General features: G+C 42.0%; 2 protein-coding genes across 2 annotated transcripts; one reads left to right on the forward strand and one right to left on the reverse strand.

Moving 5' to 3' along the window:
• Positions 1-5,644: 5,644 nt before the first annotated feature.
• LOC125525772 (protein THALLO) lies at positions 5,645-9,111 on the forward strand. The gene is made up of 2 exons (XM_048690782.2): positions 5,645-7,222; positions 8,401-9,111. The coding sequence occupies exons 1-2, from the start codon at positions 5,783-5,785 to the stop codon at positions 8,926-8,928; spliced, it is 1,968 nt and encodes a 655-aa protein (XP_048546739.2). The 5' UTR covers positions 5,645-5,782; the 3' UTR covers positions 8,929-9,111.
• Positions 9,112-12,341: 3,230 nt separating this feature from the next.
• On the reverse strand, positions 12,342-15,794 carry LOC125525773 (amino acid transporter AVT6A). The gene is made up of 6 exons (XM_048690783.2): positions 15,636-15,794; positions 14,463-14,900; positions 13,770-13,922; positions 13,476-13,679; positions 12,929-13,394; positions 12,342-12,839 (listed from the first exon to the last, which is right to left on the reverse strand). Exons 2-6 carry the CDS (start codon positions 14,881-14,883, stop codon positions 12,707-12,709), a joined length of 1,377 nt encoding a protein of 458 aa, XP_048546740.2. The 5' UTR covers positions 14,884-14,900; positions 15,636-15,794; the 3' UTR covers positions 12,342-12,706.
• Positions 15,795-15,892: the final 98 nt, after the last annotated feature.

Here is a 15,892-nt window from a genome sequence, read left to right on the forward strand (position 1 = left end):
GTATGTGTTCTGTGCAGTACAAAGCACTCATATAAATAGCACACATCTAGGGGGAGCCCATCTATAGTTTAGAGATGTATGGTTTGCTCTTGTTCTACACTTTCTCCCTTGTCCAAATCCCGTATTGTCATCAATCCACCAAAAAGGGGAGATTGTAAGGGCATATTTATCCCTAAGGTGTTTTGGTGATTGATGACAATGCATTTGCGGACTAATCGTGTGCCTCAAGTATTTTAGGTATTTCATTACTAGGCACAAGATGGTTAGGAACCCCCTCAAAGATTATTGAAGACGGTGCTTTTTCTACGTTCATTTTTCGGTGGATTTGAGTCATAGGAAAGCTGTACTATTAAGAGGGGGTCCGCTTTGGAAAGGTTTGGGTGGAATCGTCACGTACACGTTTACTCCTCTTTGCACCGCCTTTCCCTTAGCACTTTGGAGCATCCTCCATTTCTTCGTGTTTGTGCAAAAAGAAGAATTCCTAATGTTGTTGTTCTGAGGCTTGCGGTAGTACCGCAGGCCTTTGCGGTAGTACCGCAGGTGGTCACGGTAGTACCGCTCCTTGGGAGCCGTAGTACCGTGAGTCCTGGTCCGGCACAACACCATTAGCGGAAGTAGGGGCGGATGTAATTTTTTATATCTGCTCCCTGCGCGGTAGTACCGTTTGCCTTCAGCGATAGTACTGATAACCCACAAGTATAGGGGATCGCAACAGTTTTCGAGGGTAGAGTATTCAACCCAAATTTATTGATTCGACACAAGGGGAGCCAAAGAATATTCTCAAGTATTAGCAGCTGAATTGTCAATTCAACCACACCTGGAAACTTAATATCTGCGACAAAGTATTTAGTAGCAAGTAATATGATAGTAGTGGTAACGGTAGCAAAAGGTAACAGTAGCAAAAGTAAAGTTTTTGGTATTTTGTAATGATGATAGCAATAGCAACGGAAAAGTAAATAAGCGAAGAACAGTATATGGAAAGCTCGTATGCAATGGATCGGTGATGGAGAATTATGCCGGATGCGGTTCATCATGTAACAATCATAACATAGGGTGACACAGAACTAGCTCCAATTCATCAATCTAATATAGGCATGTATTCCAAATATAGTCATACGTGTTTATGGAAAAGAACTTGCATGACATCTTCTGTCCTACCCTCCCGTGGCAGCGGGGTCCTAGCGGAAACTAAGGGATATTAAGGCCTCCTTTTAATAGAGTACCGGACCAAAGCATGAACACATAGTGAATACATGAACTCCTCAAACTACAGTCATCACCGGTAAGTATCCCGATTATTGTCACTTCGGGGTCAACGGATCATAACACATAATATGTGACTATAGACTTGCAAGATAGGATCAAGAACTCTCATATATTGATGAAAACATAATAGGTTCAGATCTGAAATCATGGCACTCGGGCCCTAGTGACAAGCATTAAGCATAGAAAGTCATAAGCAATATCAATCTCAGAACATAGTGGATACTAGGGATCAAACCCTAACAAAATTAACTCGATTACATGATAGATCTCATCCAACCCATCACCGTCCAGCAAGCCTACGATGGAATTACTCATGCACGGCGGTGAGCATCATGAAATTGGTGATGGAGGATGGTTGATGATGACGATGGCGACGGATTCCCCTCTCCGGAGCCCCGAACGGACTCCAAATCAACCCTCCCGAGAGGTTTTAGGGCTTGGCAGCGGCTCCGTATCGTAAAACACGATGAATCCTTCTCTCTGATTTTTTCCCCGAAAGCAAATATATAGAGTTGGAGTTGAGGTCGGAGGAGCTCTAGGGGGCCCACGAGGTAGGGGGCGCGCTCTAGGGGGGCAGGCGCGCCCCCCACCCTCGTGGACAGGTGGTGGGCCCCCTGGTCTTCATCTTTTGCAAGGATTTTTTATTATTTCCGAATAGATGTTCCGTGAAGTTTCAGGTCATTTCGAAAACTTTTGTTTCTGCACATAAATAACACCATAGCAATTCTGCTAAAAACAACGTCAGTCCGGGTTAGTTCCATTCAAATCATGCAAGTTAGAGTCCAAAACAAGGGTAAAAGTGTTTGGAAAAGTAGATACGACGGAGACGTATCAAGTACCATGTCGGATTTTTGCACTATTTGAAAATCAGCGGAAGTTGCCACGGACTTTTCTTTATTTGTCCACGGCCTTCCCAGGCTGGTCCAACCCTCCCTTGCGGTAGTACCGCAAGGGGGTGCGGTAGTACCGCGCGAGCGGCAGTACTGTTCCAGCTTCGTTGCTACAGGCCTAGGCTAGCTCCTGTCGTGGCCACGGTAGTACCGCGGTCCGCTGCGGTAGTACCGTGAGCCCTTACGGTAGTACCGCTTGGCTGGCGCGGTAGTACCGCATGTCGCGGGCTGGTTAAGTGGATAACGGTTGGATTTGTCTCTCCACTATATAAGGGGTATCTTCTTCTCCGAGTTGACTACCTCTTCCAACCCTAAGCTCCATTGTTGCTCCAAACTCCATTCTCGCCTGATCTCTCCCCCTAGCCAATCAAACTTGTTGATTTTCTAGGGAATGGTTGGGAAGGCCTCGATCTACACTTCCACCAAGAGAAATTCGATTCCCCCCACTAATCCCTTGCGAATCTTGTTACTCTTGGGTGTTTGATTACCCTAGACGGTTGAGGTCACCGCGGAGCCATATTCCATTGTGGTGAAGCTTCGTGGTGTTGTTGGGAGCCTCTGATTAAGTTGTGGAGATTGCCCCAACCTTGTTTGTAAAGGTCCGGTCGCCGCCTCCAAGGGCACCAATAGTGGAATCACGACATCTCGCATTGTGTGAGGGCGTGAGGAGAATACGGTGGCCCTAGTGGCTTCTTGGGGAGTATTGTGCCTCCACACCGCTCCAACGGAGACGTACTTCCCCTCAAAAGGAAGGAACTTCGGTAACACATCCTCGTCTTCATCGGCTCCACTCTTGGTTATCTCGGACCTTTACTTGTGCAAGCTTATTTGTGTTATTTCCGTTGCTTGCTTGTGTGCTTGTTGTTGTTGCATCATATAGGTTGCTCACATAGTTGCATGTCTAGACAACCTACTTTGATGCAAAGTTTAATTTGGTAAAAAAAAGTTAAAAATTGTTAGTTGCCTATTCACCCCCCCTCTAGTCAACTATATCGATCCTTTCACTTATCCCTATTTTGAATGATCGATATATCTTGAACCAAATCTCCATTATTGAAACTATTTATATATTTGAATTCATAGCGTGAAGACATTTAGAACAATATCAAGCTTGCATATATGTGGATTATTTTCCATTTCATTGTTTCACATTTGTTAAATATCAAATAGCACATGTTTTCACATGGATGTGTGTTTCATATATATGAAAAGTTGATTTCACTCGTTTCAAAATGGATTTTAGTCAATGCAAAGAACTGATTTCAATTATTTTAAAAATGATTTCACTCATTACAAAAATATCTCAATTTAAAAAAAACAATCTCACTCATTTCATAAAACAAAATCCACTTATTTAAGAAAAGAATTTGTAAATAATTAGTTTCACATTTTTTAATAACTAGTTTCAAAATTTTGAAATAAAAAGTTTGATGTATTTCACACTGAAGTATGTGCCATGTTTATGAAAAACATATTTCACTCATTAAAATTGGCACTTAATTCAACAAACTTATTTCATATTTCAGAAAACTGATATCACCCATTTCAAAAAACTAAAGAAATTCACTCGTTTCAAAAATAGATTTTTACTCATTTTGAAAAATGATGTGAAATACTAATCAGCTTCATATTTTTATGAATAACTACTTTGCATTTTTTAGATAACAAGTTTCACATTTTGCACACTGAAAATAGGTTTCATGTGTATGAAAAACATATTTCACTCATTTCAAAAAACTGGTTTCACTCAAATCAAAATCTTGTTTTACTTAATTCAGAAAACTAAATTCAAAAGTTGAAATTTGAACATATTTGAAATGTATTCATATTTTCCATATATATTTCAGTTTTTAAATGGAGTTAATAGCGAGACTTCATATTTTTTCCATATATGCTCTGATTCCTCCCCTTAAATGTCTCACTCCCGCGGGGAAAATAGTAAACAAAGTGATTTGCAATCTCTTGCTTTTATTAGTCATTAGTAATAGCATCAGAGTGATATTCTTGGAATATCCAAGATTATCCAGTTTAAACAATGGTGGAAATGAGTGTAAAAATACATTCATGAGCACACATGGGGATGGAGCTACTGCTTCTATTGTATCCCCTTTAGTGAAATCACTTTTTATGTGCTACTTCTTGCAAAGTGACTCACCGTCTCTCGTGGTGACAAGTGACACACTTCATGTGCAACACTTATCGCAATGGTGGGATTTTTTCCCCATGCATGGGAGGCACAGGGTGTTTGTTTGTGCTTTTTTTCCAGATTCTTTTTTCAAGAACATTTTACCTCTTGAACGATATGTTTTCGCTGTTGTGTTTTTCGTGCCGATTTCTTCGAAAGTAGATCCCATAGTTGATGGTTTCAATGATTTTTTTGGGCAAATATATGCTTCCAACTAGAAATAAGTTGAGCTTTCAAACCGTATGAACCCGTGCTACCAAGTTAACTAACTTGTGCTTCACTTTTGGGTGAAGCACAAAAGAATAACTGTCTTTCACTTTTTTTTTGGAAAACACAAAAGCACAAAACCTACAAAAATGGAACCAAAAAATACCAAAAGAATTGGAAACAAAAAAGAACAAGAAAAATGTAAATACGGGAGACAAAAAAACCGCATAAAAACTAGAAATTGAAAAAAAATAAAAAATGAGAACTTAAAGAAAAAAGAACAGAGAAACTAAAGAAAAAAGGAAACTGAAAACCGCGAAAGTACAAAAGCACAGTTTGTGCTTCACATGGAAGCACAAACATGCTTCACTCTTTTTGGAAAGCATAATTGTACTTCATGTAGGAGCACACGTGTACTTCCGCATGAAGCACAATTGCGCTTTAGTTGTTTCTTGAAAAGTGAAAAGCACAGATGTGCTTCAACTGTGCTTCCCGAACAATGAAAAAGCACATGTGTGTTTCCAAAAAAATGAAAAGCATAGAAGTGCTTCAGGTTTCTATTTTTTTGGTTTTCGGTTTTCATCATTTTCCGACTATTTTTCAGTTTTTGGTTCTTGATTTTTGTTTCTGTTTTCCGGTTTTCTATTTTTTTAAGTTTGTCCAAACCTATTAACATGGGATCTAGTTTCGAAGACCTCGGCGAGAAACACAATGGTCAAATTGTTCGTGATTTGGACGCACAGTTCAAGAGATAAAACATTTTAAAAAATAATAATAATAAAGGCACAAAACCTCCAGCTTGCAACAAGTTTCACACATGTAGTGCGCTACATGTCACCATGAAAGAAGGTGGAAGTGACTTTTACCAGGGGTACCCCTCTAACTAGTGATTTCTGATTTCGGAAGAGAAATCGTAGACAGCCTGCCAAATGCAGAACAAAGTAGTGATTACTGCAGGCCGTTTGCCCTGAGCTCGTGGGCTCTTGGCGCTAACCAAAAGCCGAAATATGTTTGCTTTCTAGGCCGAGTTAACCACTGAAGGCCCAGCCCAATAACGACCTACGGGATGCCAATCCCCCCCCACATCGCTTCACTTCTCTGCTCGCATCGCACAGTCCGCACTGCTTCCATCCATCTCCTTCCACGGCTAAAACCCTAACCCCTGAACCAGCCTCCGCCGCCGCACACCCCTTCCACCCACCCCGAGCCCCCGACACTCCGGCGGCCGCCCGACATGGGGAAGAGGCCGAGGTCGACGCGGCCGCCGCCCGCGGCGGGCCTCCACAAGTCCAAGCGGGCCAGCGAGGCGGCGGCGGCGGCGGCGATCTCCGACTCCGACTCCGACGAGATCGACGCCTTCCACAAGCAGCGGGATGTCATCCCCCTCGACGTCGACGACTCGAGGGACTCGGAGGAGGATGCTCTGGTGATGCCCATCTACGACGTCGAGGGCGTTTCCGACGACGAGAGCGATGACAGCGAAGGCGGCGAGGACGGCGACGAAAGCGAAGATGGCAGCGACGGAGCCAAGGACGGCGACGCGCACGCAGGTGATGTTGAGGTATGGGACAAATCATATACTGCAAAAATCAAGAGGGCGCAGAAGGCAGCCAAAGAGGCTGCCGGGGATGATGGCAGCGCGGAAGAAGATGAGGAGCCGGAGGATGATCCAAAGAACTGGGGCACAGGGAAGAAAACATACTATGATGATCATGAGCAAGATGCTGATGATGTTGAGTTTGATGAGCTAAGGAGGTTGCAGGCAGAGAATAAGCTGTCGATGAAAGATTTCGGATTGGAAGATGATGAAAGTGATGAAGAGGATAATAAGCCCTCAAAGGCGTCTGACCATCAGGTGAAGCTTGGTGATGAGGCATCCCCTCTTGAAAGCTACACGAAGCTGAGAGAAGACTTTGCTGTCCTGTCAAGAGACGAGAAGATGGATGTAGTGTACAGCTCAGCTCCTGAACTGGTTGGGTTACTGGCTGATTTGAACGAGGCCCATGAACAGCTTAAGGCAATAGGACCAGTCACCCCTGAGTTGGCAGCTGGGCAAGGCAAGAATAAGGGTAAAATGCAGCCATTGGAGGTGAAGCGAGCTTGTCTGTTGGCTCATTGTCAAGCCATTACCTTCTACCTCCTTATGAGAGCAGAGGGACTGTCTGTGCAGGATCATCCTGTAATTGCTCGGCTGGTAGAGACCAAGAATATGGTACAAAAGCTGGCAAATATAAATCTTCCGAGCCAAGACGGGGACACTGAAGACCATTTTATGCCTGATAGTAGCACCCTTGATGAGGTGAATAAGGCAGTCTCTCTAGAGAATGAGGGTAAATCTCACAATTTACTAGCTCTGGACAAGGTAAAACAAGGTGCTGAAGTAGCCGAATTGAAAAAGAATAAGCCTTCTAAGGGGCACCTTGAAATTGCGAGCAAGGATGAGTATATGGGCTTGCAAAGCAAGGAAATGTTGAAAAGAAGAGCAATCCTTGAGGAGGGGTTGAAGCAAAAAGGGCTGTGTAAGTTGAAGCCAAAGTTGTCAAAAACCATGGCAACCAATAGTAGGAAAAACCTGCAGACATTGGATGACTTTGATGATGAAGTGCAGAAAAATAGTCAAGTCGTCAAACCTACAAAGCTCCTGGTCAATGCAGCTGGCTCAGTTAGAAACAAGGTATGGGATATTTTCATGCAGGTTTCTTATTGTTGTTGGTTTACCTTCATAGCTAGCTATTTTTAACTTGTGCAAAATCTAAATATCTTGTGATAATGATCTGTACCTATTTGGCTCAAGTGTTTTATGCATGTGGTGAAAAATTCCAAGTTTGTAACTGCAAAACTACACCAACAAATATACGTACTGTCATGTAGGGCCAAAATTTCAATGCCATATGTTTCTTACTGTAGATTCTTGATAGTATTCAGCTGAAACATCCTGGTTTCGACCAAGTTTACATCTGTTACATTTCTAGTTTTCTACCTTATTCTATGATTTTCAACATTCCACATTCCTTTTGTTGCCAGTATGCCTAGTATTAGGCGAGTTTGTAATATAATTGTATTGATAGAAACCTTAATTGAAACTGCATCCTTATACCCAGCTATGTTGAGATATATCAACCAGCACATACTATACATGATTTGAAACATCATTATATCCAAAAATGTTTGTGAAATTTGAGGATTATTAGGTGATTTTGGAGCTCTGCTGTCATGGTGTACATATCGATCCTGAGGTTTCTCGATATGTCTAGAGTTCAATAGGACTTTGCTTGCATTGCAAAAGTGAATTGGAATTTTGATAATACTTTGACATGGCATTTTGTTGCTAGCTGTGAATATGAGAAGAATAACCATTGTTAGTAACATAGCAATGATGAATTGTGCTACACTCAGGGACACTAGCTACACTTGCCTTCCAGCTTTAAAAACTCTGGCATCACATTGCCACACTCCTATCATATTTGCTTTGATAACATGCACTAGTCAACAATGCTGGTCAATTTGTTTTGTCAAAAATGTTGCGTCATGCTTGAATCTTGCTGCTTTGTTAGTGTTTGTAATCTTAACATTATGCTGTTCCAGAACAGCCTTTGTGCTATTATGTGTCATGTTAACAGAATATATCTGCCATCAAGTGCATATAATTGTTTTTCTTAGCGAGGCAAACCTCGTTACTCTTGTCCTATCAAAGATATCGTCTGAAATACTCGATGAATTTATAATTGCTGATAATTGCTCATCTAGAAAACTAAATCCACCGTTTTAACATGTGCTTGTGCTTTGTGTATCGGTTGTTGCAATGGCTGTATCTATTCCTAACCCTTTTTTCTCTTCTGGCCATCATTTCAGCTTGTTTCTGGTGATGATGACATTCCAAAGCGAGATGAGATTGGTGAAAGACGCCGAAAGCATGAACTACGTGTTCTTGCTCGTATAGGAACCAATTCACGTGAAGATGATGAGTTGCCAGAAGATGGTGATCATACTGAAGAGAAGCTCAGCCAATCCAGCGAGGAAGATGGCGATGATCATGAATCTTCAGGGTCTGAAGATGAATTCTACAAAGATATCAAGAGGCAGAGGACCGAAAAGCGCCTGGGCAAAGAACAGAGCACCCCTGCTACTGAGCTGGAGGAAGAAAGCGAAGGAGATGGCAAGAGGAAGATTTCGCGGCAGATCGAGAAGAACCGAGGGCTGACACGCTCCAGAAACAAGAATCTCAAGAATCCACGGAAGAAATACAGGATTAAGAGTGATAAACAGAGTAAAAGGAGGCAAGGTCAAGTGCGCAGCGCGAAGAAGCCCTCGGGTCCCTACGGAGGTGAACTGTCTGGCATCAATGCAAACGTCAGCCGTAGTGTCAGGTTCAAGAGTTGATAGCATCGGCCTTATCGTGAATGTACGCAAATTTTGTTTGGTTTGGTTTAGTTCGTGTGGGGCATGAAATTTTCGTTTGATGGTCATTTGTGTTCGTAGTAGTAAACAGTTTCGGTGGAAAGAAAACAGCATGTTTGCATTACTTAAGATTATAAAATTACAACCACTCTGGTGGTTGCTCTATCTGCCTGCAGATGTTGGATGTGTTTGATGGGAATTAGAAGCAGAAAGATGAAGAACTACCAGTTCCTATCTCACTTTTATTTGCAAATGCTTCTATTACATAATGTTGCTGTGCTCAAAACAGTCAGGACTCAATATATGGAATTCAAAGGGATTCCATATGATTTTGGAGCAGTTGGATCCTTAGGAATTTTGATTCGCTGGACTGGAATCCTTAGGTACAAATGCCCTAAGCGGCACCGATCAAAAGGCACTCGAAGGCTCTACATCGAACGATGGAAGCGGCACCGCTTTCCCAGGGCACAGCACCACACGTCGACGAAGGAGGACGCGCAGCCCAAAAAAGAAAAGAGGCCCGAACACGTGGACAGCCACAGTATAACGCCTAGAGGAGTAAGTCAACGGGCCAGGCTGGCCCACGCGCGCTCAATATTATCGCTAGCTGCACCAACAGAGTAGATACGCACGTTGAGAAAATTTTCATCGACAATGTAGGGCCACCAGGTAAATTTACACGCCAGTATCCCAAATTAATACACGCGTCACCAACCAACATGCTGAGAAGTTGATTTCACCCAAGTGGGTAAACGTGAGCGCAAAAACATCCCCGGATATAGGGGCTTGGGTATTTTTCATGGAATTCATTTGCACTCTATTTTGAAAGAAAATTTCTATCCACTCAAACCTTTTGGTAGAATTTCTTTGTTTTTCTTGTACTATCAAACACTCGTCCATTCATGTATTCGCTGGAGTAGTAAATTTCATAATCCTATATAGGATACAAGGGATCCTGCAAATCAAAGAGGACCTCGAACTAATAAGTAGGAGAATAATTATATATGTCAACGTAAGACAGAAAACCTGAAATCAACATTGTCACTCAAGACTGCCATGGAAGCATGGACATTGTCATTCTAGTTGGAATATTTGGAATCAGAGAAATGGGAAACATTTCAAAAAATGAAGTGCCTGCAGTCAACACATGGAAATACCTTCTCAAGCAATACCTTATTCTCCTTGGTCAGAGAGTCAAACACAAGAATCGCAGACACCTTGGAGAGTTGGATTAACACTCGTCTAGGATGATCGCGTTGTAGTTTCGCCTTACAAACTCTGAACCTCCTGTTTCCTAGAACAGGCATTGGATGATCTCCTTTCCTTTTTATTTCTTCGTCTTGTTTTTCTTTTTGTTCCTCCCCCTGCATGTACATACTTACTCTTTTAATCTATAGAAAATACCATAGAACCACTGTTCTACGGTCCTTGCCTCCTTGGCGTCAACCCTCCCCCTTCCCCCCACCCGAACCAGAAGCTGGTTGTTTGTTTACCCTGTTGTTGGACAGCTGTAGGAGCTGTGGGTATTATGAAATGTCAATAAAGTCCATGAGTGCCGAGTATGATGTTTATATGCATATTAAAGTGCAAGTTGGCTGTTTTGACTCGATAAAGTGAGAATCAGCAATTTTTTAACCATATATGAAATATTTTCTAGAAATGTAATGATTGTAGAAACATATTATCCGAAATATGCATATGAAACATAACATCCAAAATAAGCACGGACCATCATAATCTTGCATACTAAACATATGATCCAAAATAAGTGTGGCAGCTCGGGACTCACCAAATTGGCAGCTTCAGGCTGGATATGCATGCTAGTTCATTTCCAGGAAGCGATTCTAGCCAGCTAAGGTAAGAATCTGCGAGTTAATTTTAGATTCTGATTTTGTGAGGCCTAGAATCTGAGAATCACTAGCTGTGGCTCAGACAAAGGTCACCTAAGTGCTGTACACCTAAAAAAGTAAGTGTTGTAGATTGGTGTGGAGAAGCTTTTAAACAATTCAAAATGAGCTTGTCAAGTACGTACATTACAAAAGATCACTATTATAGTAAACATCATTGACAGTGTGATCCCTCGGTGACTTGATCTCTGGATAACCCCGGTTTGACAGCCTGAACTTGTGGCTCTAAACCTGCCACCTGCGATAAATTTATCGTATCCGTACTATGATTGAATCATCGTCATGCAAAGAATTTCCTGCCATTCAAACTCTCATCTTGATAGGTCAGTGTATTAGTCATAAACTAGGAGCACATCAATCATGCATTAGTTTTCTAGGAGTTCCCTACTACTAATTTGCTACTTGGGCACAGCTTGTTAATGACTGGAAGATAAGCCTATCACAATTAGTCATTGTACTCATTGGCTGACTAGGATACTATGAATGCTGACAAAACACTTTCAGAAAAAAAGAACAATTCACAAGAGCTTGTCAAGTACAGAACAAAATATCACTATTAAAGTAAACATCAATGACAGCTTAATTCCTTGGTGACTTGATCTCTGACAGCCCGAACTTGTGGCTCTAAACCCGCCATCCGCGATAAATAAATTTACTACATCCATACTATGATTGAGTCATCGTCATGTGAAGAATTTCCTCCCATTAAAACTCTCCTCTTGACACCTCTCAGTGTCATAAATAAACTAGGAACTCATCATCACGCATTAGGTTCCTAAGAGTTCTAGTACTAATTTGCTAGTCAGGCACAACTTGTTATTGACTGAAAGATAAGCCTATCGCAATTAGTGATTCCAGGATTTTGTCATTGTACTCATTGGCTGGCCTGGATACTAAGAATCCTGACAAAACAAACTCTTTCAGAAGGAAATAAAAATAACAATGTTTCTTTCATGGGGACCTCATCTTGGCAGTTTATTTGGAGCATACCTGGGCCTGTAGCGTCCAGTTGGTTTTCCTGAATATATTGGTCACCTGGCCTTTCAAGATGCAGAAAGATTCAGCTCAGGAGCTAGGTGTCTCTTGTCTCTTGGCCACAGCAGAAGGCAAAAACCACTGATGTGATGAATCTCTTTTCTAACTCTGTACAGTTCTACCTTTATCATCCATTGACAATATAAAATCATGCAGTTGGAAGACAATCTGTGTACAGGGACATACTTGTAGACCACCTGTACGAAGAGGTGTTTCTGAATTTCACTTCCCATATTTTACACATCATAGGTGACCATGCTACTTTTGAGCATCATTGGCAGTGAAGACATTACTCTTAACATCATTGGAAATCAATGTAGTTGGGCTCCACTATGCGGAGAACAATGGAACAGAGTTCAACAGTTCATGCAAAAAATTGCATGTAATTTATCAAATCTACAGGTTCCCTCAGAAGAATGGTAACAATGGCAAATTTTTATTCGGATCCTCGAGTTTAGGTTCAAACCAAACATATTTAACTCAACTCAATGTACATTATTCTAGAGCAAGCTTTCTGCAGCAATGCTTTTTTTTCTGTCTGGGGTGGGCACATATATTCGCGCCAAAAAAAGAACATACATATATTGCAAGTGGCTCAATTCGACGTTGAGCCAGCTTATGTACACAAGACCTGACAATTTCAACCATCTAATTCTTCCATGTGACAGGTCTCAATGCTGAGTTGCTGACCAAAGAAATCATCTTTCTTCACAGCATCCCAGCAAACCATCTTCCTTCAAAGCCACTGAATTTTTGTAATATGAAACTGCGTTTCCTGCATCAGTGACGCTCTTCCTTTGAACTTTGAAGCCTGAATTTCAGGCCACCTCTTTCCTACGGAAGATGTTCATTGCATCACTGTATAGGGCAACAGAGTTTGAGACAACAGCAAGCACGATCATGGTTACAGCCAATATCTTGTCACGCTTGGTTGCGATTCCATAAGGATCCCTTGGAAAAAAAGAACGAGTTTATGTGTTAATACGGGAGTGCTTAGCAAATAGGGAATATATAGCCAATCAGAAGCATTATTTAGGTACCTTAATATGACCATGGCAGGAAAGATAAAACCAATCAAAACGGCAGCTGTGGCGCCAGTAAACTGGAATGCATCCCAAATGCTTGGTATGAAGATGGCAGCAGTATAAATAACCACGAGGAGTGAGATGGTTATGATTGTAAATCTCTTATTGTCATAAGAAATGTGCCTCGACGTGGGAAAGAGTAGACCATCCAAGTTGAGCCTAAGGGCAAAGAAGACGATGGGGAAGACAAGCATAACGTGCGCAGCATAGCTCACTCTGACTACGTCATTGAAGACAGAGCTGAAAGGAATGCCAAGATTTGAATCAAAGTTGGCGAGCACATCATCCAGTGTACCATCTCCAAAGAGAAGATAAGCAAAGAAACTTGTGGCAATGTAAACACTGGAGCAAAGGGCCAGTGATGTTCGCACAATTGGTTTGGTTTGTGTTTTATCCTCAAGCTCATTGTCAATGCTGTGAACTGTGGAATCATGAAAAACATTCATTTAGAATCGACATAACTGAATAATGGCAAGAATAGCTGGGCACTGAAATTGCATACCATTATAGTGGCAGATATATGCAGTGACAAGGACAGGGACAGCTGTAAAAAGCTTCCAGACAGAACTAAGATCATCTATTTCTGGAAAAAGCTTGGGCATTGCTACAGTTCCATTGATGACTTTGATTATGGCAATCCCAGCAGTAATAACAACAAAAACCACAGCGAGAGCAACTGATAGGGCAGATGTGTAGCTCAGTGAATCTGTAGGAAATGACAAGATTCAAGATTAATATCATGCAGCAACCATGGTGAAAAGTAGTTATTTCATAGTTTGCACAGATGAACACGTACCCAATCGTTTAAAGCTCAACAATGGAGCAAACACGAAAAGAGTTGTCACAAGAAGAACAATGGCACGAGAATTCCACAAATGTGCTCCAAACCAGCCCTCCAATATGCCACGATGATGAACACCGCCTGACGATGTTCCAGATAATACATCACCTATCAAAATTTCAATAACCACCGTCAATCGCAGTTCATGCAAATAGAACTGTTCATTTTAAGTATTAAGGTACAAGATGTTACTTGAAGATAAGAAGCTGCTTCTAACTAACTCAAGTTCAACCTGGTATATTATGTTTTTACTAAATTGCTCAAAATGACGACTTATTTCTTCAGAGAGGGAGCTAGGGTTCCATTTGCCATTTGATAGTATGAAACTTGATAAAGTACTTATCAGGAGCTCATGGATGAGAATTGTCTTGAAAGTAATGTACTGAAGAAACCCAAGTTCAATCAGCTAAGCAATAAACTTATATGCTCTAAGTAAAAAAATCAAAAACATCTTGGAATTATTCGTGACTCGTCTTAAAACATAGGCCCTGAAGTGTGCCATTAGTGGAATAGAAGGATTAAAAGATACTCTGGTGGAGCATTGGATTATCCATAACAAGCCCGCTTGGTGAATTTAAGTTGCATCACAAAATGTTCGAAAGTAACACATAGAACAGGAAGGAGAAGTATTGAGCTTAGATGAAGTACCAATTATAATCATGTAAACAATCATCACACCGATGTTGTTTATAACCACAGAGGCCTGCAGCGCAATCCTCCCCCATTGTCCATATGCCTCACCCATCAGCCACCCATACGACGTGATCTTTCCTTGGTGGCTGCACCTGATAAGCATGTCTATGGATGCCTCTGTGAGCAGTGCCACAAAGATGATCATCAGAAGGCCAGGGATGAGGCCCAGCATCTTGATGCTGGCTGGCAAGGCCATGATTCCAGCACCAATGATGGTGGTCGAGAGATTGAAAACTGCGCCGGAGAACGAAGCTCCATTAAACTCATGGAACCCCTCCTCCTCCACCTTGACCGGAAGAAGCGGCGTAGTCTCATCTCGTATTTCATTGCGCGCCGTCTGCTGGTTCGTGTCTGCTGATCCATTCCCGACACCCATTTTTCTCTTTCACTCTCCTGAAAGGAAAGGATTTGAGTCAATGATATAGCGCAATAGGCTATTTGATTTGACCAAAACCAGTAGCTTTGTGTTTTCTCTCGATACTTCTTATGGTGAGATCCAGTTTGTTATAAAATTTAGACACACTTAATTTGATCTCCATCTCTTGTGTATTTAATTTAATCTTCAAATAAATGAAGGATGCCTTGTTTAATGCAAATTCCGAAACAAGACAATTTTGATAGCTAGCATTCAGAAGACAAAAGTCATAGTAGTTCAGAGTATACAGACCAAAGCATCCTACAGGGCTACAGCAACATACAATTACGGAACCAAAGGGCCAGGTGATGAACTTAAGGACCATGATTCACTAATAAGTAACAATATAAAGTTCAATCCAATGGTATCCTGCAGATGAGGCAAATCACATGGCGAAATGACATCCAAACTATATGACCCAAGCACAACAAAGTCAGCTAAACCTTTTTTGTTTCCAACACAATCCGGCCCGACAGACAAACACAACATTCGATTAAAAGTTCCTACATAATCAAAGAAATGCAGTACATGCCCAACTAGCTCAGACATCCATCAACTGCCGTAAAAGCAACATTCTTTTCCACCGCAGCTCACCCCCACTGAAGCCATCATCATCACACATCCACAACAAGAACAGATGCAGTTTTCTCCATACCAGGCAAGAATCCTGACCAAGAACTGACGGCAAGGGAAAAGGGAGAAAAGGGCGTTACCTTTCCAACCGAAGTCTCTCCGGGATCCGGAAGCCAGAAGAGCAGCAGACGCGACCAGAGCCAGACAAAAGCAGAGAAGAACTTGTGGACTGCGGAGGGAGGAGGGCCGCCTCTCTCTGAGCCACCAGGCAGTCCAGCCAGCCTCGTTTTATAGCGACGAGGAGACGCGGAGCTGCCTCCAGTTAAGGCCAATCAATCAGCGCATCCATCCAAACCTCTCGCTGTCACCCGCTACAGGTCCCCTCCCTCGCCCGCCC

This window comes from Triticum urartu, chromosome 7A, assembly GCF_056163025.1.
Source record: "Triticum urartu cultivar PI428250 chromosome 7A, HENAU_Tu73, whole genome shotgun sequence".
Classification (NCBI taxonomy): Eukaryota; Viridiplantae; Streptophyta; class Magnoliopsida; order Poales; family Poaceae; genus Triticum; species Triticum urartu.